At 43.3% G+C, this 25,673-nt stretch overlaps 3 protein-coding genes across 4 annotated transcripts; all 3 read right to left on the bottom strand.

Moving 5' to 3' along the window:
- Positions 1–2,563: 2,563 nt before the first annotated feature.
- Positions 2,564–4,669, bottom strand: LOC127772335 (transcription factor bHLH95-like). Its single transcript, XM_052298365.1, has 3 exons — positions 4,580–4,669; positions 3,084–3,647; positions 2,564–2,934 (listed from the first exon to the last, which is right to left on the bottom strand). The coding sequence occupies exons 1-3, from the start codon at positions 4,667–4,669 to the stop codon at positions 2,839–2,841; spliced, it is 750 nt and encodes a 249-aa protein (XP_052154325.1). The 3' UTR covers positions 2,564–2,838.
- A 3,743-nt stretch (positions 4,670–8,412) lies between these two features.
- On the bottom strand, positions 8,413–12,671 carry LOC127771737 (ubiquitin carboxyl-terminal hydrolase 27). Of its 2 annotated transcripts, XM_052297661.1 has the most exons (11): positions 12,508–12,671; positions 11,663–12,041; positions 11,431–11,554; positions 10,772–10,872; positions 10,453–10,680; positions 10,055–10,123; positions 9,802–9,933; positions 9,589–9,723; positions 9,442–9,504; positions 9,112–9,357; positions 8,413–8,986 (listed from the first exon to the last, which is right to left on the bottom strand). In XM_052297661.1, exons 2-11 carry the CDS (start codon positions 11,900–11,902, stop codon positions 8,708–8,710), a joined length of 1,617 nt encoding a protein of 538 aa, XP_052153621.1. In that variant the 5' UTR covers positions 11,903–12,041; positions 12,508–12,671; the 3' UTR covers positions 8,413–8,707. The 2 variants fall into 2 exon arrangements, with proteins under 2 accessions (XP_052153621.1, XP_052153622.1); XM_052297662.1 differs by lacking the exons at positions 11,663–12,041; positions 12,508–12,671 and having other exon boundaries at positions 10,772–11,272; positions 11,431–11,557.
- Positions 12,672–13,803: 1,132 nt separating this feature from the next.
- Positions 13,804–18,628, bottom strand: LOC127772045 (histone-lysine N-methyltransferase ASHH1). The gene is made up of 10 exons (XM_052298019.1): positions 18,280–18,628; positions 18,121–18,194; positions 17,873–18,029; positions 17,328–17,414; positions 17,144–17,228; positions 16,070–16,163; positions 15,734–15,932; positions 15,424–15,458; positions 14,343–14,898; positions 13,804–14,252 (listed from the first exon to the last, which is right to left on the bottom strand). The coding sequence occupies exons 1-10, from the start codon at positions 18,280–18,282 to the stop codon at positions 13,986–13,988; spliced, it is 1,557 nt and encodes a 518-aa protein (XP_052153979.1). The 5' UTR covers positions 18,283–18,628; the 3' UTR covers positions 13,804–13,985.
- Between the last annotated feature and the right edge of the window lie 7,045 nt (positions 18,629–25,673).

Genomic DNA, 25,673 nt, shown 5'->3' with positions numbered 1-25,673 from the left:
GCTTTAACCAATACTTATATCTGTAACCTCAATGAAGTTTTAAAGTAAAGATATATACTTTGGAACAAAAATTAGTAGTTTCAAAGGATATTATGCAATAATCAACCATTATTTCCCTACATATGGATTAATTGAGGTTGAGGGTACATATAGATTTATACCCGAGGATTAAGATTTTACTGAGTGGGTCTTCTATAAACAACCAGATCACGAGAGAAGTACATGGAAAAACTAAGACGTGCTCAAGAGTTGGTGGGCCTACACATCCTGGCACAATATACATCTTTTTTCTTGGCCTTATTAGTCAGCACTGGAAACTTTACGTTATTTACTTTTGGAACAGATACTTTGTATTTTTGTTTCATGCACAACGTTCAACATATAGTACCCTTTACATTTATGGACATAAATATAAAAACATTTTTTGTGGTTAAAGTATAGGATTTCCCCTTCCCTCAGAACTCCTAGCATTAAAGAAGCTTGTGTGGTGCAGTAAGCTACCTATCTTGCATTCTTGCTGGTAGTAATCTAATCCAGCTCACAAGTTTTATTTTATTGTGAAAAAGTTTCAGCTTTTATGTATCATCAATACGTGGATGTTTATGCAACCTGCATCTCTTTACATAGGAGTGAAAGAATTACTATCTCCGTCCCCTAATATAAGAGATATTCACTATTTTTTTATAACGTTTGACCACTCGTCTTATTTAAAAAAAATTTATGCAAATATAAAAAATGAAAAGTTGTGCTTAAAGTACTTTGAATAATAAAGTAAGTAAAAAAATAAATACTAATTTCAAATTTTTTTTCCGAATAAGACGAATGATCAAACAACACAAGCAAAATGTCAAAATCCCTTATATTAGGGGATGGAGGGAGTATAATATAGTTAAGATGAATTATTAATTTATTACTGAAATGGCGCTATTAATTAAAAAAATGAAGAAGCTATTTTCCTATACAACCACAAAACACTGTTTTTGTGTCCATATATTTTTCATTTGTTTTTAATCTCAAATCTATAAAATCTAGTTACTTCAATATTATAATAATCATGTATATATATGTATGTGAAAGGGGATTAATTGTTTTATTATGGGGGAGAGTATGCATATGCAGTAATCAAACATCTGAGACTTGATTTTGGTTTACCATATACCTCTCTTTTTAATGGAAATTGATTTTCCATGTTGTGAATTTTAGTCCATGAATAAAACTGACGGTAACTATTAGGGTGTGGGGATGAAGTCACGAGATTAGCGCGTATAGGCTATCTTAATTGGCACGATGTGTCTTTATTATTGGCAGCATTAGCTAGCAGTAGCGTACTTGCAACTCTGCTTTTCTTATGGGACAAATACTAGGCATTTTCAGTTCATCATATAGGAAACGGATCATCTGCGGTACAACCTATGTAGCTACGACCACTGACATGTGGACCCTGGGTCAACATGTTTGTGGTTTTTACTACATGGGCATTACTGTAGAAGTACGTAAGAGTTATATGATTAAACTTTAGTCTAGCTCTGCGCAATTATGCACGAAATTCAGCTTGTTCAAATATAACAGGGAACCTATGCATTTGGCAGCTGCTATTCATGAGCTACGCTTTTGCAGTAAAATCAGCCACGAGAACTGGGATTTGGTCGGGGGATTTTCCTCCGGTTTCACTGCTATAACCGAAAAAGAAAATAGTGTTCAGTTTCTCACTTTTATTTGGGAATGCATCCTGAATATGATTTAACAAACTGTTCCCTGATCTTACTCTCTCTGTCCTTAAAAAAACTTGACCCCTTCCTATAATAACGAATCTGGACTACCATTTATCCAGATTTGTTGTCCTAGGAGGGTAGTCCAGATTTGTTGTCCTAGAAGGAGTCACATTTGTCCAGATTTGTTGTTCTAGGAGGAGTCACATCTCCTCTTAGATTGGTTTTTTAGTACGGAGGAGTATGTTCTTAAACCACTGGGGGGAAAATATCAAATTACCTTACCAGATAGACATGAATTGATTTGCGCACCAACTAAATGGTTTCTCTAATCAAATTACCTTATCAAATCGAATACTATTAGTAGAAACCACTGTAAATATGTCTTTGCTAATTGCCTTGTCCTTAGGGGGAAAGGTGTTGTGCATTTAAAACGTAAAACTTTACAGGTTTTTGGCATACCATGCATCTAACATAAACTTGAAGAAATGAGGAACCGTGGGTTTTTCAAAATGCTACTTGCATTCAATTAACCTGAATTGTTATGCTTACAATCATCAGCCAAAATCAAACTAATAAATCTTAGAGCAACAGAAAGCCAGATAGTAAAACTACTCGAAGACACTCCTTCCTAGGCTAATCTGTGAGCAGCTTTAATTATTAACTTATTTGTTAACCCTTCGAACAAACTTAGCTTTATCTTCTGTTCTTGACCAAAGTCTCATAAATCGATTTGTTAACTTTCTTCTGCAGAGTGTTGAGAGGAAGGCTATCCTGCACAACCTATAGAGAATTATTTCGAAGGCATCCAAAAGCTACAATAGCAACATGTAAACAAGCCACATTTCTCTCAAACCAAATAAGCAAACCCACAATTACTGCAAATTATTAGAAACAAACATTGTCTGCAAACGACAATTAACTGGAGGTTCCACCTCATACACAACTTATTATGTCTGAAAACTCAAACCAGACTTGCGAAGAACGATAAATTTAAAGCAGTTCAATTCAACAACGACGACTAAATTTGAAGCAAATCGAAGACTTGTTCATTCCGACGAAGACGACGGAAGCAGCTAAACCCAGAAAAGGTTTGCTTTTTTATTCATGGCATTTATAGGCATTCTTCTCAGACGGAGATCACCCAAAGCATCAGCTCTGACATTGCCAGCTTGAACTTGTCCAGAGGCGTCAGGTTCTGAGAGCTAGAGCTCCCTGGACTCAGCTGTTTGATCAAAAACAAAACAAAAAAACACCAAGATTTTGATTAGATCACAGCTTGTACTGATCTCGATCGCGATCAACTAAAACGTGGCTAAATCACAGAGGAGAGAAACCCCAAATGATATATGAACACACGATTCATTCACGTACATGGCAGTGCAGGCTGATCAGGTTGTCGCCCTGCTCGGATGCCGAGACGGTGGCCGTAACGACGTCGATGTGGTGGCGCTCCAGGACGCTCACCGCGCCGGCGACGAGGTTCTTCTGGCCGCCCTGATGCGGCAGGGAGAGGGTGATGAAGCCGTCATCGCCGGTGAGGCTCGCCGTCATGTTGGGCCCCGTCCACGTCTGGAGCGAAGCAGCGGGCGGCGGCGGCGGCGGCACGGCGTGGCCGCCATGGCTGCCGCCGGTGGCGGCGGCCTCCTGCTGCTGCTCCCAGGCGTGCACCATGTCAGCCAGGGCCATCTCCCTCGTCGCTGCAGCCACCACGGAGTCGTGCTCCTCCTCATTCTCCTCCTCCGACGGCGGCGGTGGTGCCTGCAGCGCGGTGTCCGCAGAGGCAGCGGCGGTGGCGGTGGCGGTGGCGGCGGTGGCGGCGGCGGCGAGAGCGATGGCATGCTCGCGCTCCACCTTGAGCATCTCCATCTTATGGATTTTGTCTTGGAGGTTCTTGATATAGTTTATGGTCGCCTCCACTATAGTGGCCTTGTCAGTCTACATGCATAAAAGTAACAATATCAACAACAACAATAACAACAATAACAACAACAACAACTGCAACAACAACATCAACAATAGCAACAACAATCAATTGATCGGTCAATGCAAATTTTCTGCCGCATTGTGCTTCGGAGGGAGCGAACGGCAGAGAACGCAAAAATCTTGCTAGCGTGAAGCGCCAAGTGGCCAGTCATACAGTCAACCGCGCGAGGTTTGAGCCTGTTGTGATGGATTAAACCAAGATAACCGAGCTAAATATGCATTTTGTATGTTTATGGACCTAAGTAACATCACGTGTAACTCTATGGACTAGTCATGGGTTTTACTTATCTTAATAAATATGATGACATTCAAGTTAGTACATACATCCATAAATCCAATACAAGTAATTTAAACATCTTAGTAACATAAATATGTGAATGTGCAAGCAATATGTCGATTTTGATTTGGATTATGGATAGATCTAATCAAAAGTTAATAAAATGTAGTTGAACATGACACGGCAGTATAGTTTGTATAACAAGAGAAAAACCATTCCATCACTCAAACACCATGTCATAGACCACGGTACATATCTAAAGTAATTCCAACTGTTGTCACCTAAAAGTTATGGCCAGCTCAAACCTCTCTATCCCTTGCAAAACAGAAAAAGGATATTCTATCTCTGTACATCAAACAATAAAAACAATCTAGCAATTAACACAACATAATCTATCTATGTAAATCTAGATTATTTAATGAAGTCAGAGAACAACAGATAATTTAATCAAGTCATAAGAAAACAAACATACAAATACATCGCACATACTCTTTTATTTACATATCTAGAATTTCTAATCAAGCCAGGAAAAAAATAAAATTGTAAGTATCTCAAACATACTTAAATGATTTATTTGTATGCAAACCCATAGGATTGTAAATCCTACCTTTTCTGGGAGGTTGGGGATGAGGGCATGCAAAATCTCAAACTTGTTTTTCATCTCCTTCCTTCTCTCCCTCTCTGTCAAAACATGCATCTTGTGGTCCGCATAGGCAAAGTTTTTCACTTCATCGTTGTTGTTTCCTCCGCTGCATCCTTCCCTTGCACCTGCCAAAAGATCCAAGAGCTCATAATCAACTTCATCAGATGAGCTCTTGGACTTAGATTCACTAGCATCGCTAGCGAAGCCATCCTCGCCACCTTCCCCCTCTTCATCCGCAACGACAACATTTTCCCATGTTTCCTTGATCTCTACAACATCACTAGACACCACTGGACTTGCTGGCTTTGACGAGGTATTATTCTCGTCAGACTTTCTAGAGTCGGAGTAGCCCATCTTTGTTGAGCCTAACGGTGTGTTGGTGGCGATGGTGAAGGGGCAGTCATGGGTTTCTTGGGTGCCTTGAGGATGGTTGTTGGGACCTTCTTGAGACATGGCACAAGGGGTGTATGGGGGAGTACAATGGAAATGGGATAGATATGAGGGGAAGAGGGTAGCTAGGATGCTCTATAAATGGGTTTTTGTGCTCGATTTAATGGTCCCAAATCTTGTGTGGTATATGTTTTCATTATTGCGAGGATTCGCTAGTACTGACACACTTTAATTTTACATTACTTTTGAAATAAATATTATTATATATTTCTATTTAATGTGAAATTTGTAGTTTACAATGTGTTCACAATTGCAGACACTTGCAAAGACACACAAGATATATATTGTGTTGTGTAGATACACTGGGACTTTACATTTGCTCATATGTTGATATCATTCTTTTTACCTTTGTGTTTGGTTTTTTTTCTTTGGTTCGGAGAGGGGGGGATAGTTAATGGGAACACCCACCAGGCACACTATACTTTTACATTATTACTTGACAAATATTATGTATTCCTATTACATACACGAGTTCAGTGTACAATGCTATTTACAATTTTGAGAGCAACATTTTGCATGTCTTTTTATTGGCATGATCCGCTAGTGCTGGCACACTTTAATTTACTTAAATTTTTTACGTTACTTTAGGAAGAAACAGAAATTTTAATTATTGGCAGGATCCGCTAGTGCTGGTACACTTTTAATTTTACGTTACTTATGGAACACGTATTATGTATTTCATTTCACACACAACGTTCAATGTATAATGCCATCTACAATCCTGGGTCCAGTGGTGTTGTTCCAACGGTTGCGTAGTGCAGCCAGTACTGACACAGTTTAATTTTACATTATTTATGTGACAAATATCCTTTGTTATTTTCAGGATCTGCTAGAACTGTCACCCTAAAATTTTATGTTCGTTTGGGACACACATTATTTATTTCCATTTTATACATAATGGTCAGTGTACAATGCCGTTCACAACGTAGTCTGGGTCTTGCATCTTGGGTGATATATATTTTTGGATCCGCTAGTACTTAGGCTGTGTTTAGTTCCAAAATAATTCTTCAAACTTTCAACTTTTCCATCATATCAAAACTTTTCTACACACACAAACTTCCAACTTTTACGTTACATCGTTCCAATTTCAACCAAATTTCCAATTTTGGTATGAACTAAACACAGCCTTACACACTTCGACTTTGCGTTACTTCTATGAAAAATATTCCGTATTTCCATTTCGTATACAAATGTTCAAAGTACAATGTCGTTTATGGTTTTGGATGTATATAACAAAAGAACAAAATATTTGTTGCTAAAGTGTACCCATGATTCCCATTTCCTCCAGGCTTCTAGCAAGAGAGATGCTTGTAAAATACAGTTTAAATATTCAATGGATACAAATAGCAACATAGTCCAACAATGCTTAGATTTTAGTTTGGTTTGAACTTTAACAGATTAAATTAGGTAAAGTGCTATAAATCTAAAGTAAAAAAAAATATAGCCCATAAGGTAATCATTAGATAGTTACTGGGAAGCTACATTCCTCAGTATATCTGCCATTAAATTTGGCCCAAGTTTATAGCTTTCCATCGACCCGATATTACTACCAAAACTCAAAATTCCTGTTCGATAAAATTAGAAAAGAGAGAAGAGGAGGTATGTACCATTAGGGAAGATTGTGATATTCAAACAAATCAACCTTGATTTGTCTGAGGGCTATTGTTTCTTAAAATGGATAGCTTTATGGTTCAATGTACTCCCTCCGTCCCAAAAAAAAGCGGCTATGTATCTGGACATGACGTATGTCCAGATACATAGCCAGGAGTTGGCTTTTTTGGGACGGAGGGAGTAAAATTCTAGTCTATGACAATTCTAATAATGATATCATTATGATTTTGCAACATATCAATAAATATGGGCACAACTAAATGAATTAAGTTTCACTTTTGGACACGCGGAAGGCCTATGCCCATCGAACAACTAGATAACAAGAAAAGCTTAGGGAGAAACATATATATAAGTTGGCTTCAATTTCCACGTGAAACATACATATTTCCAGTTTATAAATAACTTTCAATACACACTGCTATTCGAAATTATCAATAGTTAATACAATTATTTTGCTACTAAAGTATAAGACATTCCCTTCGAGCCAAGTACCAACATAAAAGATATTTGGGATGCTGCTATGTAATCCAACTAGATTAACATGCAACCAAGTGAGCATACCTCAATTGGTTGGATTTATTGTGGTGGAATCTGTTCGCCTGGGTTTAATTTCTTGGTACAGATGCTCGCATTTACAACTAATTATTTTTTCAGTGGTAAACGATATACCTATCAATAGTGAAATGTCTTTGGTGACTTCGTCAATCTCAAATTATGGATAGGGCGAGTGAGAAACAAGAATTAACATGTAATTGTAGTTTACGGTAAAATTTAACTAAGATAAGGGACTGATTTAGAGCGCAAGAGTTCAGAAACTTAAGAACATGTTAAAAATACATAGTGTTTGGGCAACACAAGTGGCCGGAATGTACTTTAGGAATCTTTGAAGGATGATATTTCATTAAATATATAGTGGTAAAGAAAGAGTATGTATTCATGGACTTCTTGGAAAATTTTAGCTCATATTTGGTGTCTGAGTTCACACTAAAATTTCCAATATGAAATACCTAGTATCTGAAAGTACCAAGGTTTACATTAAAAAAATATGGTATCTTCCAGTATTTTTTTAACGATGGTAAAACTACCCTCCTTAGAAAGGGTAGCAAAAAAGGTTTCTCATAAGAATTTCTTCAAGAAAATAATATATATAGGCCATTCACCCTAAACCTTCAATGGCAAAATACCGTGAAAGCAAGCATTCGATGGCATATACTGACTTTCCTTGTATAAATTCCAGCTAAAAAGGTAAATTCTGGTAGAGCCAGCTTTAGCTGCAAGTTGTATCTGTCTTTGTCTAGCAAAAGACAAGATCAGAGGAGCCAAGCCAAAAAAGAAAAAGAAATAAGAAATAAAGAAGAAGAAAAGAGAAAGAGAGGGAAAAAAAAAAGAGAAGAAATTGAAAAAAAAAAACCGAAAGCACACACGCTGACACACATAACTCCTCTATTTGCTATGCCAAGTGTCCATTCAGCTAAAATAACATCCTTTGCAGCAGTAGAACAGAATTTAGCCCTTCATGCTGCTTCCCCTTCTGCAAAGGCCCTTTGCAGTGGAATTGTATTTTGGCCTTTCATGCTGTTGCCAAAGGGGAAAATAACAAAGTCAGGCTAGGCTATCACGGGCTATCCATTGTATCCTTTCACCAGCACACAACAATAATATTACAACTGAAACAAAGTTGATCAATTGATTCTCGTATTTCATCTCTACTTGAACAAACTCCACGAGGTCAGGAAAAAAAAATAATGAGTTGATGATTCTTTAGTCAAGATTAAGTTCTCAAACAAAAGAGTATCAATTCTTCATATAACTTTTTTGGAGAACTCCCTAAAAAATGTGTTGTCCCTAAGTAAATTTACTAGGGAAGCGTGCTTCCCGTTGATGTGGTGGTGGAGTCGTGGATCCACCCACCAGGGTTCAAATCCTAGTGTTCATAGACATGGTTGTATGTGTTCTTAGTTGTTGCAGAGGCTGGAAGTTATACTTCCATTGTCCAGAAAAGAAGAAGTTAATTTACTACTCAACAGGTTGCTACAGCCTTTCGTAGAAAAGCAGGGTGGCCTCCGCTGCCAAAACTTCACACTCTGAAACATGGGACACATGATCATCCGAGACGTAAAGCCACTCCTTTCTAAAACTTGCAAGAGATTGCACTGGTTCATTAGAATCCGAATTTGGCGTTACTCTCCGGTAAGCTGCATAATGCCCACCTCCGCATACGCCGTAGTGTTCCACGACAGATGAGAGGCCATATAACTTGTCTGTCAATGATGATGAAGACAAGAACCTATTATCTGCATCCCTATTTCCCTAAAAAAGACAAGGAGGCATATGAAATGATTGCGTGATTTTAATTGTATAGAAAAAATGATCAGGAATGCCATCATCATTCAAACAAAACCTAAGAAATATATATGGTTGTAAGTAGTTTATACCACGTAAAATGAGCGTCCAAGTGTGTTTATTGATTCATCACCACAATGATGACTTGATGAGTCCCCATCAGTGGCAGCGGGGAACATATTCACAGGCATCTCTGCATTCAGCTGTCGCCACAGATGGAGAGTTTGCTGGCCATGTCTTTGCTTGTTCATTGCTGAAGGTTTAGGTCCCTGTCCAGGGATTAATGCACCACCAGCAAATGGTGAAAGATCAAGAAGTAAAGGGAAAGAAATGTGTCCCTGCAATCAAAGACGACCTATATAGTTTAGAGTGTGGAGTGATATAAAGCAACAGTATTTATTACACATGTTACATGCGCTTACCCCACGCTTAACAAATTCACCATCTAGACCAACAGAAGCGCGTAGCAAATGAATGCACAAGATCTGGAAGAGGATACTAAATCAGGTTTAGCAACATATTGTACGACATAATTCCACTTATGTTACAAAAAGGTACTTTGGTTGTACCTTTGGGAAATGAGTGATAGCCAGCTGCTTTGTTGCCTGAGAAGATATCGAACATGTCATTTCCTCCGGGGTAAATATATGCCTACAACTGCAAGTGCCATAGTCGACACAGGTGCGTAGTTTGTTAATTTTGTCCTGCCAAAGATAACAATACAGGGTATCATATCAAGCTTAGTTAAACAACTAAGATACATCAAAAGATAAAACTACTACCTCATCAACTTCGGATTTAAGAGACAAATATTTGGCAGCAACATTGTGCCAACAATGATCACAACGATAGTTGTCAAGATGCTCCAACGCCGTAAAGTGCTCAAGGCAATCCACCAAACTACATCCATTGATCTAAATGTCACACGATAAGAGAAACATAAGGGAAACAAGCATTATGAATAGCGCAGGAACCAAATCTAGCCATTGATGAATCCTGAATTAATGAAACATAGGAAGGTTCACTTGCACATACAATATCTCCATTTATAGTAGCCACAGGTGAGAGAGGCAAGCAGTAGAAATTTTCGAAGTCCAATGACAGCTGTGCAAAACAATAACAATGAGAACAGAAAATCAACAGAAGTGATAAAAAGTACTAAGCATGCTTTCAACAAACTGCAGAGAGCATGTGACACACCCCCACCAAAATATATTTAAATTGGTCAAATATATACAGATTTATCATCAATATATCTTCCATAATACCATACTTATAATGGCATACATATATAGCTAGATAAAATAATTGTCAAAGGTGTGTACAGCAACATGCATTTGGTAAAAGATAGAGAAGAGGACACATTAATCGTCACAACATACGAGATTAGGAGCATAGTTAACAGCTACAAAAATAGGGGCATAGGTATCTACCACAGATGAACAATTTCTGCAAGATAATATGCTGCCAATAGTCCCATCAAAGGGACCAAATAGGTTTTGTTTCCATCGCTTGCATTCAGGCTGGTTACCTTCCCTTTGACTATATACTTTGGAAGGAAACATGGTGATGTCTGCCAGAGAACTCCTATTTGGTACATAACAACGGGAAAATTCATCCCTCAGTGAGGTCAAAAGATGATGAAAGGCTTCCGAAGCATCCTATGAGGGTTAAATAGTTCTCATCATTTATGGACATATAATATAAAAGTAAAATTTAAAGAGAAGAAATATACAGGATTAAACATCATGCCTGCTCTCTTGTCAAATTAAAGTGGCCGACGTAGAAGCTCAAAGCATCCATTACTCTGTGTGGACTCAGTTCAGTCCTTTTGTCTCGAACTACGCTCAAGTCTACAACATTTAAGTAAAGTTCATAAACTAGTAAAAGAAATTTTATGAGTAACCAACTAAATGAAGTTTTACAAGTATAGAACTTGAAACTGGGAGCATCACAAGTTATATTCTTTTTAAGAAAAATAAAACAACAGTTAAAAAGACATGCTTTTTCTTTCATATTGAAGGAAGAAACCGTGATGTGTGAAGTGGAGCAAGAACATCAAACTGTGAGCTGCAAGCAATTCATTTTACCAACCAATGCAATGACATGATATGATGTTCAGCAATTTATGTAAATAGATTCATAAATGTCAACACTGCATCAGAGTATACCTGTAAAAACGAACCGTGTTTACAGTATTACAGTATGTAACGATTCCACCAGACCACCACTGCTCGGTAATTCCTGAGACCACTAGGGTCACAGGAACCAACACTTTATTTTCCACTCAAATTATGTATTGCACAGATAATTACAGACAAATCAATAAAAAAGAACTTAAAAGTTGCTAAGTACTGATTCCACACCAACTCCTTTCCAAAGGTGCATTTTAGAAAGAGTAAACGGTGTACCTTTTATAAGAGAACTTAGAGCAAAAATAAGAGGCATTTTTTCGGACTTTTCCTCAGGTAGCACATCCTCACTTCCAAGCAAATTATCTAGAGAGGAAACAAACCCGTCACAGCTAGCAAGTGCCTGTCAAACAAACATTTTCTCTAGTTTAGCATTTTAGCTCCAGCTGATGACAGTGCTATACATAAAGAGTACCATATAACGGATCATTCAATAGAGAACGACATATACCTGCAGGATAACATTAAGAAAGCAATTGTTGCCAAGATTTTTCAGGCCTCCAGTGTAATAAAGTCTATCTGAGTTCGAAAGTAGCTTCTTCTGAGAAACTGGTGGTATCACCAAGCTGCTATGCAGCGCCTTGCACAACCCAGCAACTCCTATTGCCAGGCCAACTGCTGCTGCAAGACTATAATGGGGCAGCCCATCACTGAGAGATACCAGTAGATTGCCATGCTCGGATTTTCCCATGACTCGACTTATCCTGCCCCCAATGTCCGTTGCATGAAACAAAATCAAATACCGGGACACAGGACACCTAAAGTTGTTTGCACCAGGGACTTTTGCTTTCTATCCAACTACCTCACACTTGAATAAATAGATATATAACCTGCATCCAATGTAATATTTCAGAACAATGGCTAAAAAATAAACAGTGATTCATGACCTATGTAGATAACAATTAAACAGACTAGGATCGATTCTGGTTAGCAATTTACTTACCATCAAACCGATGGTTACTATTACAAAACACAAAGCAAGGAATAGTAATTTTACCCAAAATAATAAAAAAAACATCAAGATCAGACTGCCCAGCTACATGTTTATGAACCAGTATAATACCATAATCCGACAAACCAGTGGCGGATCCAAACTTTTTGGGAGCCATCAAACTGTTACTACCATTAAGGTTAAGGCAAATTTCTAGAACAGAAGCTAGGGTTAACGCGAATTCGAGAAGAAGTGCGTGGGAAGAGAGAGAGAGAGATGCGGCGGAAGCAGCAGCACGAACGACGGCGACACCGCTCGCTCGGGGATCGGCGCAGGCGGGGCGCGGTGGCGGAGGATGTGCTCACCGGGATGGATGCGGCGGGAGAAGCAGCAGGGCGAACGAACGGCGGCGCCCTGCTCCGCTCGCGGCGCGGGATGGATGGGGATCGCCGGAGGCGGTTGCGGCGGCGGTGCGGGTGGGCTAAAGGGCAAACTGACGAGGAAGTTTATCAGTATTCCGATCCGTATCCCTACTCTCTTCCTATTCTACGGATCCCTACCCTTCTACGACTCCGATCAGTATTACGAAATTTTACTATCGCGTTTCTACAATCCTAATTACTTCCTCCGTTCCTAAATATTTAACACCGTTAACTTTTTTTATCATATTATAATTATTAATTATTTTTCTATCATTGATTCATTGTTAATATATACATATAGCTCTACATATTTTAAAAAATAAGATGAATGATCAAGCATGTTTAAAAAAGTCAACGGCGTCAAATATTTAGGAACGGAGATAGTATTTAGTATAAGATGGATTAAAAATAGTATGAACAAATATGCTTAAGTTTACATAAACCAATTAAATTTATCGGAATCAATTTATATGCTTTAATTTATATAACATATTATCTATTTTATATCAAAATTTGTATTTTCTAAAATCTGGTAGTATCTCGATCCTATGATACTATCCGGATCCTATAACATTATAAATCAGAAAACGATTCTACCTAGTATTTCGATACTGATTACCTTTATCAGGATACGCACAAAATGGTAACAGTAATTAGTAATTTTGTCTAGCACATCCTATTTCCACCCTACCTGAACAATGGAAACCTGAAAAATGGAAAATAATATTAATTAGTTTTAATCGCATTATCCAAATGTCTTGGATAGATGAGTCGTGCTAGCACGATCCACAGCCGAACGGATCGTGTAGTTCCTAGTTTGTCATGACACATGCACTTGTCATGTTGGTACACCGGGCCGGGTAGCGGCCCAAGCATGGCTTGGCGACGAGTCATGCTAGCACGATCCACAACCAAACGGATCGTGTAGTTCCTGGTTTGTCAACTACACATGAATTTTCGGGCGGGCACGGAAAGACCCAGCCCAATTGATAACCTACTGCTACAATCAACAAACAATCGTTCCTCTCAGAAAGAAAAAACAAGTGATGATTGATCACAAAAGGAGACATGCTACCTAGACAGTCCCAAAAAAAATAATGGCTGATCTCCAAAAAAATTCTTGTTACAGTGAACAAATAATGGCTGAACTAAAAATAAGTTCAAATGGTGGCATATGGACCACATAGACGTACCGAAACGCAGACATGGAGTAGACTTCGAAATTTGTAACACCAGGTATTTCAGGGTTTCCATGAGTAAACATACTCACGTTAATGGTATTTGCAATAAGAAAAATATGACCTTGCATAATTTTCTTAACCAAATTGTATCAGGGAAGATAATCCCCTAAACCTCAACTATGTCTGACAATCAATCTCTAGCCTTTTTCTAGCTTTTACAAGTCCAATTTGTAAATCGGTTCATGGACCGTTTTCCAAGTACATCAATCCATTTTGCTCTTTAGGGGCCGCGTCTTCTTTTGATCTTAGAGGTGTGGAAGCAAGATTCTTGATAATGGAAGCATACAGATCAAAATCAGCTTTGTACTTGCAGCAGCTAGCCTCGATCCACTTCTCTGCAAGGCTTGTGGCCACGCTGTCTTGACTATCCCTCTCATGCTCTTCGATCGCCGGCCTTATCTCGTCGTACAGGCTGTCAATTTCAGCAGCAGCTTGATTCTTCATTTCCTGACGTTTGATTTGGAAAAAAGGTCATTGCAAAGCCTAAGCTTTCCTAGAGCAATGTTCAATAAAAAGGGAGTTACAGTAGTTCTTTACCTCGCAATACAATATTTCTTCACGTGCCACCTCTGATGCTAACCGATCACAGATACCCGCAACATTCAGTTGCTTGCGCATACCACGTTTAGCTTTTCCACCACGAAGTGTGGGTCTACGTTTCACCGCAACCAACTCTGTATGGTTGTTGTCCCGGGGCGCACTTTGATTCTGGAGGTTTGCAACTCCACGCGTTGAGTTTTGCAGAGCATCTTCAGCACATTGCGCACCATATTCAATTGATCCATTCTGAGTAAAATCAACTCCCATTGGAATAGCATTCAATGGTTCAATAGTCATTGGTGTCAATTCATTTGAGCTCACATTCAATGGTTCAACATTCATCGGTGTGAACTCATTTGAACTCGCAATCGATGGTTCAACATTCATCGGTGTGAATTTACTTGAACTTGCAATAATAGGAATCCCAGTATTTTGGATTGTGTTGTTGTTGCCATCCTGTGTATTTGGCTCATCTTTTATTAAGATGTCCTTTGGAATGCTGGTAGGTTCATCATCAGCAGAATCATAAAGGGGAACATTCTCAACAGAAAACCTGCAATTTAAGATGGAAAGCATATGTTAACCGGTGCTCAGATTTGTTGTATCCATCGATATTTCGGCATTTCAAGAAATTCAGGCTTTGTTTGAAATGACAGGTTGACCCAGGCAACACAAATCTGCATATTTTTAACCAACTAGGATCTTCTTCTATGATGATAATGCAAGACATGACAGTAATATGGATCTGAGAAGATAATAAAGCAAGACATAATAGTAGTTATGTTAACATGCTGTTTAATTGCTTCTTTTTTCCTATTTGTCTTAACTACTCCCTCCGTCCTAAAATATAACAACCTAGGATCGGATGGGACGTTTCCTGTCCAGATTTGTAGTACTAGGAAACGTCCCATCTGATCCTAAGTTATTATATTTTGGGACTGAGGGAATAACAGAGAAAGGTCACTGCTAAGTAAAACCATCCAATTACAGAAGTTACCACATATAACTTCCTGGGACCATTTGAATAGACAATATTTTATTCAGCAGATTGGATAGGTAAGTACAAGCACAATCCTACCTGTCATCATCATCTTCCCACAGGTATGTAGCCTCCTAAAACATGGCAAAAATGTAGCATTCATTACATAAGCGATGGGCATTCTAAAAGGAATGTAAAAATGAAAATAAACACTGAAAATGTAACCAATTTGTAACTACTCCTATATAAATTAACAATTTATGAAGCGACTGTGCATGTAACCTGTACTTCAGCACTCATGGTAAGAGAGAAATGCAGAAGAATTATGCCAGCACATGTGCAAGGGAAAATCCTACTTATAAAATGGTGCTTTTCAGGTTACAAGACATATCACACAACAACTTTTTACCTGGAAACCACGTGATTTAGCCCCAAGAAATCCAGAACAGCTGCCAGCTCCACAAAGGCACCTCACCATTGCACCACCAAACCACTCAAAGTTGTAGTCATAGGATAGTTCCGTTCCGATTGGAATATCTTGTTTCGCAAAAATTCCCACTCTTACTTCCCCAAGAACATTCCATTTCCTTGTCTCACAGTTTGGTTGGCTGCATGCTTCAATAACAAGCTATCAGATTTAATCATTAAATGCTAGTAAATGGAAAAAAACTCGATAATCAATTATCAAATAATGCATATGAAAGAAACATAATATAGGCAGACATATATTTGCTACAAGACATACCACGAATGGTTGATGAATCTTGCCAGGCTCCCCTTCTTTGTTGCGTCGATAGACTCATCAGCATTCAGATAGATAATATAGGCATCCGTTAAACCTAACAGGGCACAAAAAACAAATGTTATAGCTAGCCAAAATTAGGGATGGCAATGGGGACCCGAACCCCGATACCCGATAGGTAAAAACTCTATTAGGGTATGTAAACAGGCTAAATTCATCACCCATGGGGCTGTTATCGGCTAGAAACTGTCACCGTCGGGTGATGCGGGGACGGGGATGTTCCATAGGCAGCTGGCCCCGAATCCCCGTGGGTGACTCGAGTAGTGTAGGCATATGTACAGTCCATAAAAGTTAAAAGCCCACTTAGGGCCCAATTTAGAGGTGCTGGTATATAAAGCAAAAGAAACCCTACACTAGACCAGTCCTCCCTTGTCCCCTTCTCAGATCCATCAGCAGCCGCCAGTCGAGGTCGGCAAGGGCGCCAGCCATCGCACCTCCTCCAGGCCACAGCAGCGATATAGCACCCCGCCGCCGCATAAGGTGACCATGCCGCGCGAGCTGTTGTTCCGCCTCCAAGTCGCTTGCTCATGCGGGAAAGCAAGAGGACGGGCACTTGCTGCATCCGAATGCCGGTATATACTTTGCTTGTTATTTTCTGCTCTGTCCTGTTTGTCGCTGTTTATTTTTCTCATTTTGATGGAAGTTGGAGCTGATTCTTGGCAACAGAATCATGCAAGTCTGGCACCATGGTCATGTTCATAATCTGAGAAAATGATAGATGTATGTCCTCGTGCTATTTTTGCCGATCTGTTCTACTTCTACCTTCCTACTAGAGAACCTTCTTGTTGATTTATGCCCACGAGTTTATCGGGTGTGCGACCCCGTGGGTGCCCCGTGCACCCGGCGAGGCTCGGGGACGGGAGAAATACAGCCCCGACACCGGGGACGGGGGCGGGTGATTTCTAACTGCACGGGGACGGGGACGGGGGACCACACCCTGCCGGGGATGGCCCGGTTGCCATCCCTAGCCAAAATGTACCACCATGCTAACATTGAGGGAAGATAAAATCAACAGACCCTGGTTTTCATATGCTTGAGATCTCCTCTTGGCTTCCTTCCATGATATTACTTCTCCACAATATTCCATAACAAATTGTCCAGCCTAAAAACCATTAAGAAAACAATAGACTCACTAAAGCATACTCACTTGAATATATTTAACAACATTAGCAGACCATAAAATCAAGGTAAATTCAGTCACCATAATATTCTCATCAGCCAAAAGGCCCCATCCACGCCCTTCAGTTTTTACCAGCCTTGTCGCAGCATATTGGCTTTTTTGAAATCGCTGCCAACAGAGAAATTGATTAAAATACAAACATAACTACCAGTGAAACTGTAAAGCACTCCAGATGACATTCGGCCTCCCTAGCAAATTGGTAAAACTATATATTGAAAATGATAGTGTTCGGTATCTATAGAAAATTAGTAAAACTATATATTAGAAATAATGGTACATCATGTATAAGAAACCAGATTATATTCAATCTCACTTGAAAAAAAATCCTTACAGCTAAGAGCCAGCACGACTATATTGAAAATTGCTGTACATCTATAATAAACTGGATTATATTCAATCAAGAAGACAAGAAAGCAAAATAACCGTGTTACACCATTTTTTTCCCCTCCTGCCTAGTAACTAGGCTCGAGTGAACTAAAGTAATCATGTAAGAACAAATGTATGGATATTCATTCAATCAAGATTTGGAACGGTTGCGCTACTACTTGAACAAGAGAAACACCAACCTGGTTCTTGCAGTATACACCGCAGAGGCAGTATCCAGGCGTACACTCCGTGCTAGTCAAGACGTTCAAGCACCGATCCCCGCACGCGCTGTCCGGATCCAGCAGATTATACTGGCACTCACACACAGCTATGTCCTCCTCTTTCTGCCTCTTGTGCCTAGCATCGCGCACCAAAGTATAAAGATTCGCATTACATCCAAAAGCACAGGACGCAGCCGTTGTCCCACATCGCCGTGAAACTCACTCACCTCCTGTGCAAGAAATCGTTGGTCTCGATGTGGATGTACGGCGGCGGCGGCGGCGGCTCCATGCGCTCTTCCTCCTGCAAAACCGAACAGCCCGGGGAGCTCAATCATACAGAATCAGGAATCTCTACGAACGAGCGAGCGAGCTCACAGAGAAGTTACCATCAGAGACGCTAGCTCTTGGACGGCGGCGAGGTATCCGGCGAGGGGGGGGGGGGGTAGGGAAATTGCGGCTGATAGCCTGGGACAGGAGCCCGCGCGGCGCGTGAGTGGTTCGAGGAGCGGCGGGGGCGGCGACTGGGGAAGTGGTCGCCGGAGGAAAGGCGTCCTCCCCGGGGCTACCGAGGGGGGCGTCGCCGGCGCCGGAGGAGGTGAGCTCCGCGGCGGAGGACTTCGCTGGCTGGCCGGTGGTCGGAGGAGGAGGAGGAGGAGGAGGAGAGAAAGACGGATTCGGCTGGGTCGGATCGGCGGCGCTAGCGCTTGGAAGCGTAGCGGGCTGCACACGTGGACGGCCAGGATGGGAGGGAGAGATCACCGGGTCCTCGTGCCGCCGTCGTGTTGGGCCGGGCCGGAAGCAACCTGACTGGATTGCCTCTTCCGTTTTGCAAACGGAGCAAATAATCTCATCTATAAATGGCAAAAGGGAAAAGTATACCAAAGGTCCCTCAACTTGTCATCGAATTACAAAATCGTCCTTCAACCGTAAAACCGGATGACGCATCCCCAACTTACAAAACCAAAACCAGTGCAAATTAGATCCGGTTTTATCCTATGTGGCAGCTGACTCAGTGTGGGACCCACGTGGGCCCCACGCGTCAGCCTCTTCTTCCTACCTCTCTCCACCTCTCTTCCTCTCTCCTCTTTTCTCCAATTTCCGGGCGGCGCGCGGGGGAGCAGCTGCACGTGACGGGCGGCGGCCAGCGGGCGCAGGCGGCGTGGGGAGGGGCCGCGCGCAGGCGGCGAGCGGCGGAGGAGGAGCTGGGCGGCGGTGCAAGAGCTCCTCGCCGGACTAACGCTAGACCGGCTCCGCCATGTCCGCCGCGAGGAGGTGGCGCGCCTCGTCGGCTCGCTCAGCTGGAGTGCCACCGACGCCGAGCACGTCGACGTCGACGCCGCGCTGATGGGTGTCACCAGCAACATCGTCCCTCGCATGGTGATGGGCCGGCGGTGGACCGGCGACGACAACGACATGGAGGAGATGCGGAGCGTGGTCGCCGAGACGGCGGAGCTCACCGGCGATCTTGTGTACCAGGACATCTTCGCGGCGGGGACGACAGGCGGAGCTCGACGCGGTGGTCGGTGACCTGCAGGCCGTGGCGAAGGAGACGTTGCGGCTGCACCCGACGCCGGCCGCGCCCCGCTGCTCCCCCGTTGGCTGCCCCCCGCCGCCCACGTCCGCCCGCGCGCCGCTCCATCGCCCGCCGCACGCGCGCGGCTCCTCCCCACGCCGCCTTCGCCCGCCTGGAGTTAAGTCAACCATTAACTTTGTACCAGTTCAAATCAGTGGCAATCACCAAACCAAACAGTGCGAGCATGTGAGCTCGATCTTAACAACAAGCAAGCAGAACTGTAGCAGGAACCACCAGCTGCTGAGGATTCAAAGCAAATGGGGATCATCAGATCGATTGCTCATCGGCGTACTACTGGAGATGATGGGCTCCAGGGCAACCTTGTCGGCGGTTGCCTTGCAGGACGGATGGATTAAACGAAAAAGTACACCGAAGGTCGCCCGCCGCCTGTGCCCGCCTGCGCGCCGCTCCGCCGCCCGCGCGCGGTTCCTCCCCACGCCGCCTGCGCCCGCCGGCCGCCGCACGTCACGTGCAGTTGCTCCCCCGCGCGCCGCCCGGAGATTGGAGAAAAGAGAAGAGAGGAAGAGAGGTAGAGGGAGAGGAGGGAAGAAGAGGCTGACGCATGGGGCCCACGTGAGTCTCACGCTGAGTCAGCTGCCACATAAGATAAAACTGGAGTCAAAACCACCGAGGGACCTAGTTTGCACTGTTTTGTAAGTTGGGTAATACGTAGGTGAAGGACGATTTTGTAACATCCATGACAAGTTGAGGGACCTTCGGTGTACTTTTTCCATGGCAAAGGGATAATGGAATAAGTCTATTTTGGGTCCCTCATGTCTTGCTCGTGATTAAGTTGCCTCCCTCAACCGTAAAACTGGGTATAATGTCTCCCCCATCTTAAAAAAAAAAGGTGCCAATCGACTCTTTCGGTGGTTTGGAGGTTGGTTTGTTGACGTGGCATGATGACCACGATTGATTTGCCGAGTCAGCATGTAAGGTCCACGTGTCATGACTCCTCTATTCCCCTACCTCTTATCTTCTCTCTCCTCTATTTTCATTGGCGACCGCGCCACGCCCGAGATGGAGCTCTGACGGGGGTTCAAGACGCTCGCAGTGTCGCGGCCCAACCCGTCCGTGGCGGCCTGCGAGACCTACCTCAACCACCCCGTCCAGCTCAATGACCTCGGCCCAAAAGCCTTCTCATAGATCCCCCATGCCATGGCGCTCCTCAACTTCCTCCGCACTTGTGCGCACCGTCATGCTCTCCGTTGTCGGCATTGACCTCAGCTCTCGCAGGAACCCCACCTGGTCCCCTCCCTGTCGGGCAGCGCCGACGACGACCCCCTGCCTACATCCGAGGTGCTCCACCGTGCCATCTTGGAGATGTTGGCATCAGTCACGGCCATCGAGCAATGCAGAACGCCGGTGATCGCGGCAATGAATGGTGCTTGCGTTGGTGGCGAAGGGACGATGGATGCGCTGGTGGCACAATCTATCGCAGGAGGGCTCTGGGGAGCGTTGCCCAAGCGTGCTCCCATCGACAGCACCGTATTTGTTTTTGCCTAACATAGATAGACCTGGCTCTCTCTCTCCCATCTCCAATGCCTCCACCTCCCTGACCAGCACCTCCCCTAGATGGCCACCCTCCTTCTTGTCAGCACCCCCGCGACACTCTTCCTCCTTCACCCACCCGTCGTCACCGACACCGCCATCAACCCGGGTAGCCTATCCATGCTCTAGGACTTGCGCCGCTCGCTGACCAATGGCAATGCCCTCGCCTTGGAGTGGGACCTCAACATCGCTGAGCCCTACGCCGCCTGTTCGCACATCTCATGCGACCACACCAGCCGCATCAACAACATCGACCTTCCCGCCGACACCACCGCCATGCAACAGCTTTAGAGCCTTAGCCTCAACGACTGCAACCTCACCGGCGCCATCACGGCGCCATCACATGTGCAGAACTCACGGACTGGCTGGTGTTGGCGCTCCTACCATTGAGTGACGTCGTCTGGCTCCGGCTGAGAACAAAGAGAGATAGAGAGAGAGAGGGTAAAGGGGAGAAAAAGAATGACTAACTTGTAAGGCTACTGTTTATTTTTTTCTCACTGATATGTGGGTCCCATGAGCATCACGTAGGACGAAACCGCCATTCAAACAGCGAAGGACTCGATTTACGCCGGTTTAAGGGAGCAAGACTGGAGATACGTAAACTAGACTAATTAAAAAAATGTTAACCACACCGAAAAAAATAGGCATGTGTTGGAGCTCCTACCGCGGAGTGACGCCATTTGGCACTGGCTTGCCAAGAACAAAGAGAGAGAGTAGAGAGAGATGGTAAAGGGGATAAAGGAATGACTGACATGTGAAGCCGTTTTGTCTTATTTTCTCTCACTGACATGTAGATCCCATGAGTATCACGTAGGATAAAAACGCCATCCAAACAGTCGACTGACTTGATTCACGCCGGTTTAAGGAAGGTGAAAAATTGACCGGGTGATTCAGAGTTCAGAAATATAAAATTGATTCATTAAAAAAAAATGGTCGCGTAAACAAAAAAAAAAAAGGAGGACATATGCTAGGCGTATGTGTCATGCGTCTTTTGCCCGTGGGCGGTGACAATGATTATTTCCTTCGATCATTGTGAATATTGCGAGCCGTGCACTCAGCACGTGCAGCCACCGGACTCGGGGTGTGCCCGTCAACACGCTCGGTTCGGCTGTCGCCTGCCCTATGAGGAGGACTAAACGTTGTTAGCTCTCCGGTGTGGTACTAAACAACGTGCACCACCTAAGCACCTTTGTGTTTAGAAACCCGCGGAGCGGAACAAATTCCTCGTGGAAAGACGAGCGCATCACGTACTGTATTCACGTACGCTTTCGGTGAACGTACCAGTTCCGTCATAATCTCAGCCCATCTCCTTCGTCACACAACGTATGACTAGTAGAGGTTGTTTGGTTGCTAGCCAAAATTTGCCTTAATTTATCACAAGTATGGCAAGTAGATTTGATTAAGTTAGTGTAGTGTGTGGTTTTAGTCACAAGTTAGTCATGCCAAACTTTCCTTTAACTTGACCCCACATTTCATAGACACAATAATGTGTGGCAAGGAGGCTAAGATGTGGCTTCATTTTTCTTGGCCACAACTTTAGCAACTTAGCCATAAATGTTTGGCTGGCTTAGGCAGTGTTACACAACCAACCAAACAGCCACATCTGCCGAACAAATGGTAGCTAAACTGGTATAGGAATTGTCCAACAAAGTCAACAACTCGTTGATTTTACAATTTTTTTAAAGAAAATTTAAGAAGTACCATTGATAAGTGTCTGGTTCCAAAAAAAAAATGCATAGACAAATACGAGTTTCATGAAATACTATTGCACAAGCAACTTTGTCCTATAAATGCTAATGTTGTTATAGTTCCGTTAGCATCTCCCCGTTGGCGTTGGGTAGACGGAAGAATAACGACAATGATATTTCTATGACAAAATCACTTGTACGATGGTATTTTATAAAACTCATATTTGTCGATGGTATTTCTTAGATTTATGTGTATGTCAATGGTTGGATTTTCTCTTCCTTTTACCATCAGCGACGCTAGCTGTGGACGTAGGGGTGGGCAGAAAAAGACCGAACCAAAATAACCGAGACCGAAAAATTCGGTCTTATTTACTAGATGACCGAATTTTTTTCGATCAATTCGGTCATCACCCTTAGTTAACCGAATTTCATTGAAAGCCTATATCAGCCCAAGAAAGCAAGCTCAACACTAGTAAAACCCTAGCTCCCTCTCTATTGCCTTCTCCTCATCCACCCAGCTAGCAGCCGCCACGCTCTCCCACCCAACTAGGAGAGAGTGCTTCTTTCTTTTCTTTTTCACCTGAGCGCTCCTTTCTTTTTCTCTCGCACATCGACGTCGTGTTCTGTCGTCGGTGCCTCTGCACTGTCCCAGCATCTCCTCCTCCTTCTCACAAGTCACACCACGACGACCTCCTCTTGTTGCGCCGCCTTCAGTCGACACCCATGCCGCCGGAGCCCAGAGGCCTCAAACCCTCAACTGCCAAGCCCAAGCCGCGGTCCTCCATGGCTCCACCCCGGGGGCACATCTGATGGTGCCTCCTCCACCCCGCCAGCAACGAGAGGTGCCGAAGCCGATCTGGGATAAGTATATGACAATGAAGAAAGCCGATCTGGGATTTTTATGAATTTTCTTCATGTGTATGTTTTTTTATTTGAAATTTATTGTGGATTTGTGCGATTCTTCTGAATATTTCTTAAATTTCGGTCTAACCGAGACCGAGACCAAATAGTTCTATCTTTAATATTTTTCAAGTCCGAACGGTCTTGCGCTTTAAATGACCGAACATAAAACAGATTGAAAACCGAGATCGAATTTTCGGTCTTACCGAATGCTCACCCCTAGTTGGACGTGGATAGCGCTGCGATTTAGCATGCCGAGGTGGGTGGAAGACGAGAAAAATCCAACGTGCGGTAGCATAATTGTGGCTGATAGATACGAATTATTTTTTAAAAATATTTACAGAAATAATCTATCGTCGGAAAAATTTACAAAAATAGATCCTGCCGCCCTAGTGCAGGGCGGCAAGCTGACGTGGCTGACGACGGCTCGACGGCCAGTGACGGCCGATTGGAAAAGTTGAACTTTTTACATTAACACCCTTGGCACCCACTGCCAGGGCGGCAAAGGGGCCTCCATGAAAAAGCCAGCCCGAGAAGGGCCATTATTGTAACATCCCGGCCTAGGGCTTAATAGGATTAATAGAATACTCATATAAACAAGTTGCAACTTCTTTTCCGGAAGCCAATCTCCAAAGAACTCCATGGTTAAGCGTGCTTGGTCTGGAGCAATTTGGGATGGGTGACCGACCGGAAAATTCTTCTCGGGTGCACACGAGTGAGGACCGACCGGGAAATTCTTCTCGGGTGCACACGAGTGAGGACAAAGTGTGCAGAAAAGACATGTGTTGGTCTGTGAGGGCTTTCTATGACCTATGAAAGCTATCAGATGTAAGTGGGCCCGGCCTGGGGGAAGGCGGGGCTTTCTATGACCTATGAAAGCTATCAGATGTAAGTGGGCCCGGCCTGGGGGAAGGCGGGACGTTACAAAATGGTATCAGAGCCGACTCTCACGGTTTCACGGGCGCGTGTGTCGCAGTTGCGCAGGCATGGTGCGTATTTCTGGTGTAGACCGGGAGTGGTTACACAACATGGCACATGCGCTGGCACTGGACACATGGACGTGGCCAAGAGGACGTTCCTGGCCTGGGGTTGATCGACGGGGGCGTCGATCTCTCTTAAGGGGGTGAGGGTGTAACATCCCGGCCTAGGGCTTAATAGGATTAATAGAATACTCATAAACAAGTTGCAACTTCTTTTCCGGAAGCCAATCTCCAAAGAACTCATGGACGTGGCCAAGAAAGGACGTTCCTGGCCTGGGGTTGATCGACGGGGGCGTCGATCTCTCTTAAGGGGGTGAGGGTGTAACATCCCGGCCTAGGGCTTAATAGGATTAATAGAATACTCATATAAACAAGTTGCAATTTCTTTTCCGGAAGCCAATCTCCAAAGAACTCCAGAGTTAAGCGTGCTTGGTCTGGAGCAATTTGATATGACCTATGAAAGCTATCAGATGTAAGTGGGCCCGGCCTGGAGGAAGGCGGGACGTTACAATTATCAACAAAGCAAAACCGGCCAAATGCTTCTTTCCAACTGGGCAAATGAGGCCAGTAAGGACCAAAGCGTAAAATGTGCACACGGCACCGTTGGAGGGCGGCGGGGTCTATTTTTTAAATTTTTCTGACGATAGATTATTTCTGTAAATATTTTAAAAAATGAAAAAAGAAAAAAATTCTGATAGATACAGACATACGGCCGTGTTGAGCCGGGCCGGAAGTACTGATAGGTTTTGCTTGATTGGGCTTCCAAGACAACGAGCTGATGGGCCTGGACAAGCTCCGTGTGGGCTGGGACTCGCCGGAAGGGAGTTCCCAATGGAGTGTGTTTTCGCTAGGCAACCTCAGGAAGGGCTTCGACTCTTTCGTTTCCGGGTTACAAAGCAGCTAGCTTTGGTTGGAAACGAAATTCTCGTGCCTCTTTTTTTGCCAGATCGGCACAGTGGTGAACATGATCTAGATAGAGGCGGAACCTTCTTCTTCTCTAGGAGATCTTTTTAGCACTTAGGTTTTTTTTCAGCTAAATTCGGACCCTATTCTCCCCATCATAACCCGCCATGATTGTTCTAACGTTA

Source organism: Oryza glaberrima, chromosome 4 (genome assembly GCF_000147395.1).
Source record: "Oryza glaberrima chromosome 4, OglaRS2, whole genome shotgun sequence".
Lineage (NCBI taxonomy): Eukaryota > Viridiplantae > Streptophyta > Magnoliopsida > Poales > Poaceae > Oryza > Oryza glaberrima.
This window is presented reverse-complemented; position numbering and strand designations above follow the sequence as displayed.

What these genes read in the sequence shown, in the direction of transcription:
- LOC127771737 (XM_052297661.1), bottom strand. Translation starts at nt 11,902, where the DNA reads ATGGGAAAATCCGAGCATGGCAATCTACTGGTATCTCTCAGTGATGGG. An exon ending in CTACTATAAATGGAGATATT is followed by an intron (nt 9,934 to 10,054) that starts GTATGTGCAAGT and finishes TGTGACATTTAG; the next exon opens with ATCAATGGATGTAGTTTGGT. An exon ending in GTGAATTTGTTAAGCGTGGG is followed by an intron (nt 9,358 to 9,441) that starts GTAAGCGCATGT and finishes CTTTGATTGCAG; the next exon opens with GGACACATTTCTTTCCCTTT.
- LOC127772045 (XM_052298019.1), bottom strand. An exon ending in TGGCTGATGAGAATATTATG is followed by an intron (nt 17,229 to 17,327) that starts GTGACTGAATTT and finishes AATGGTTTTTAG; the next exon opens with GCTGGACAATTTGTTATGGA. An exon ending in AGATTCATCAACCATTCGTG is followed by an intron (nt 15,933 to 16,069) that starts GTATGTCTTGTA and finishes TGAAGCATGCAG; the next exon opens with CCAACCAAACTGTGAGACAA.
- LOC127772335 (XM_052298365.1), bottom strand. Translation starts at nt 4,669, where the DNA reads ATGCATGTTTTGACAGAGAGGGAGAGAAGGAAGGAGATGAAAAACAAG. An exon ending in TCCCCAACCTCCCAGAAAAG is followed by an intron (nt 3,648 to 4,579) that starts GTAGGATTTACA and finishes TTATGCATGTAG; the next exon opens with ACTGACAAGGCCACTATAGT. An exon ending in TGATCAGCCTGCACTGCCAT is followed by an intron (nt 2,935 to 3,083) that starts GTACGTGAATGA and finishes TTGATCAAACAG; the next exon opens with CTGAGTCCAGGGAGCTCTAG.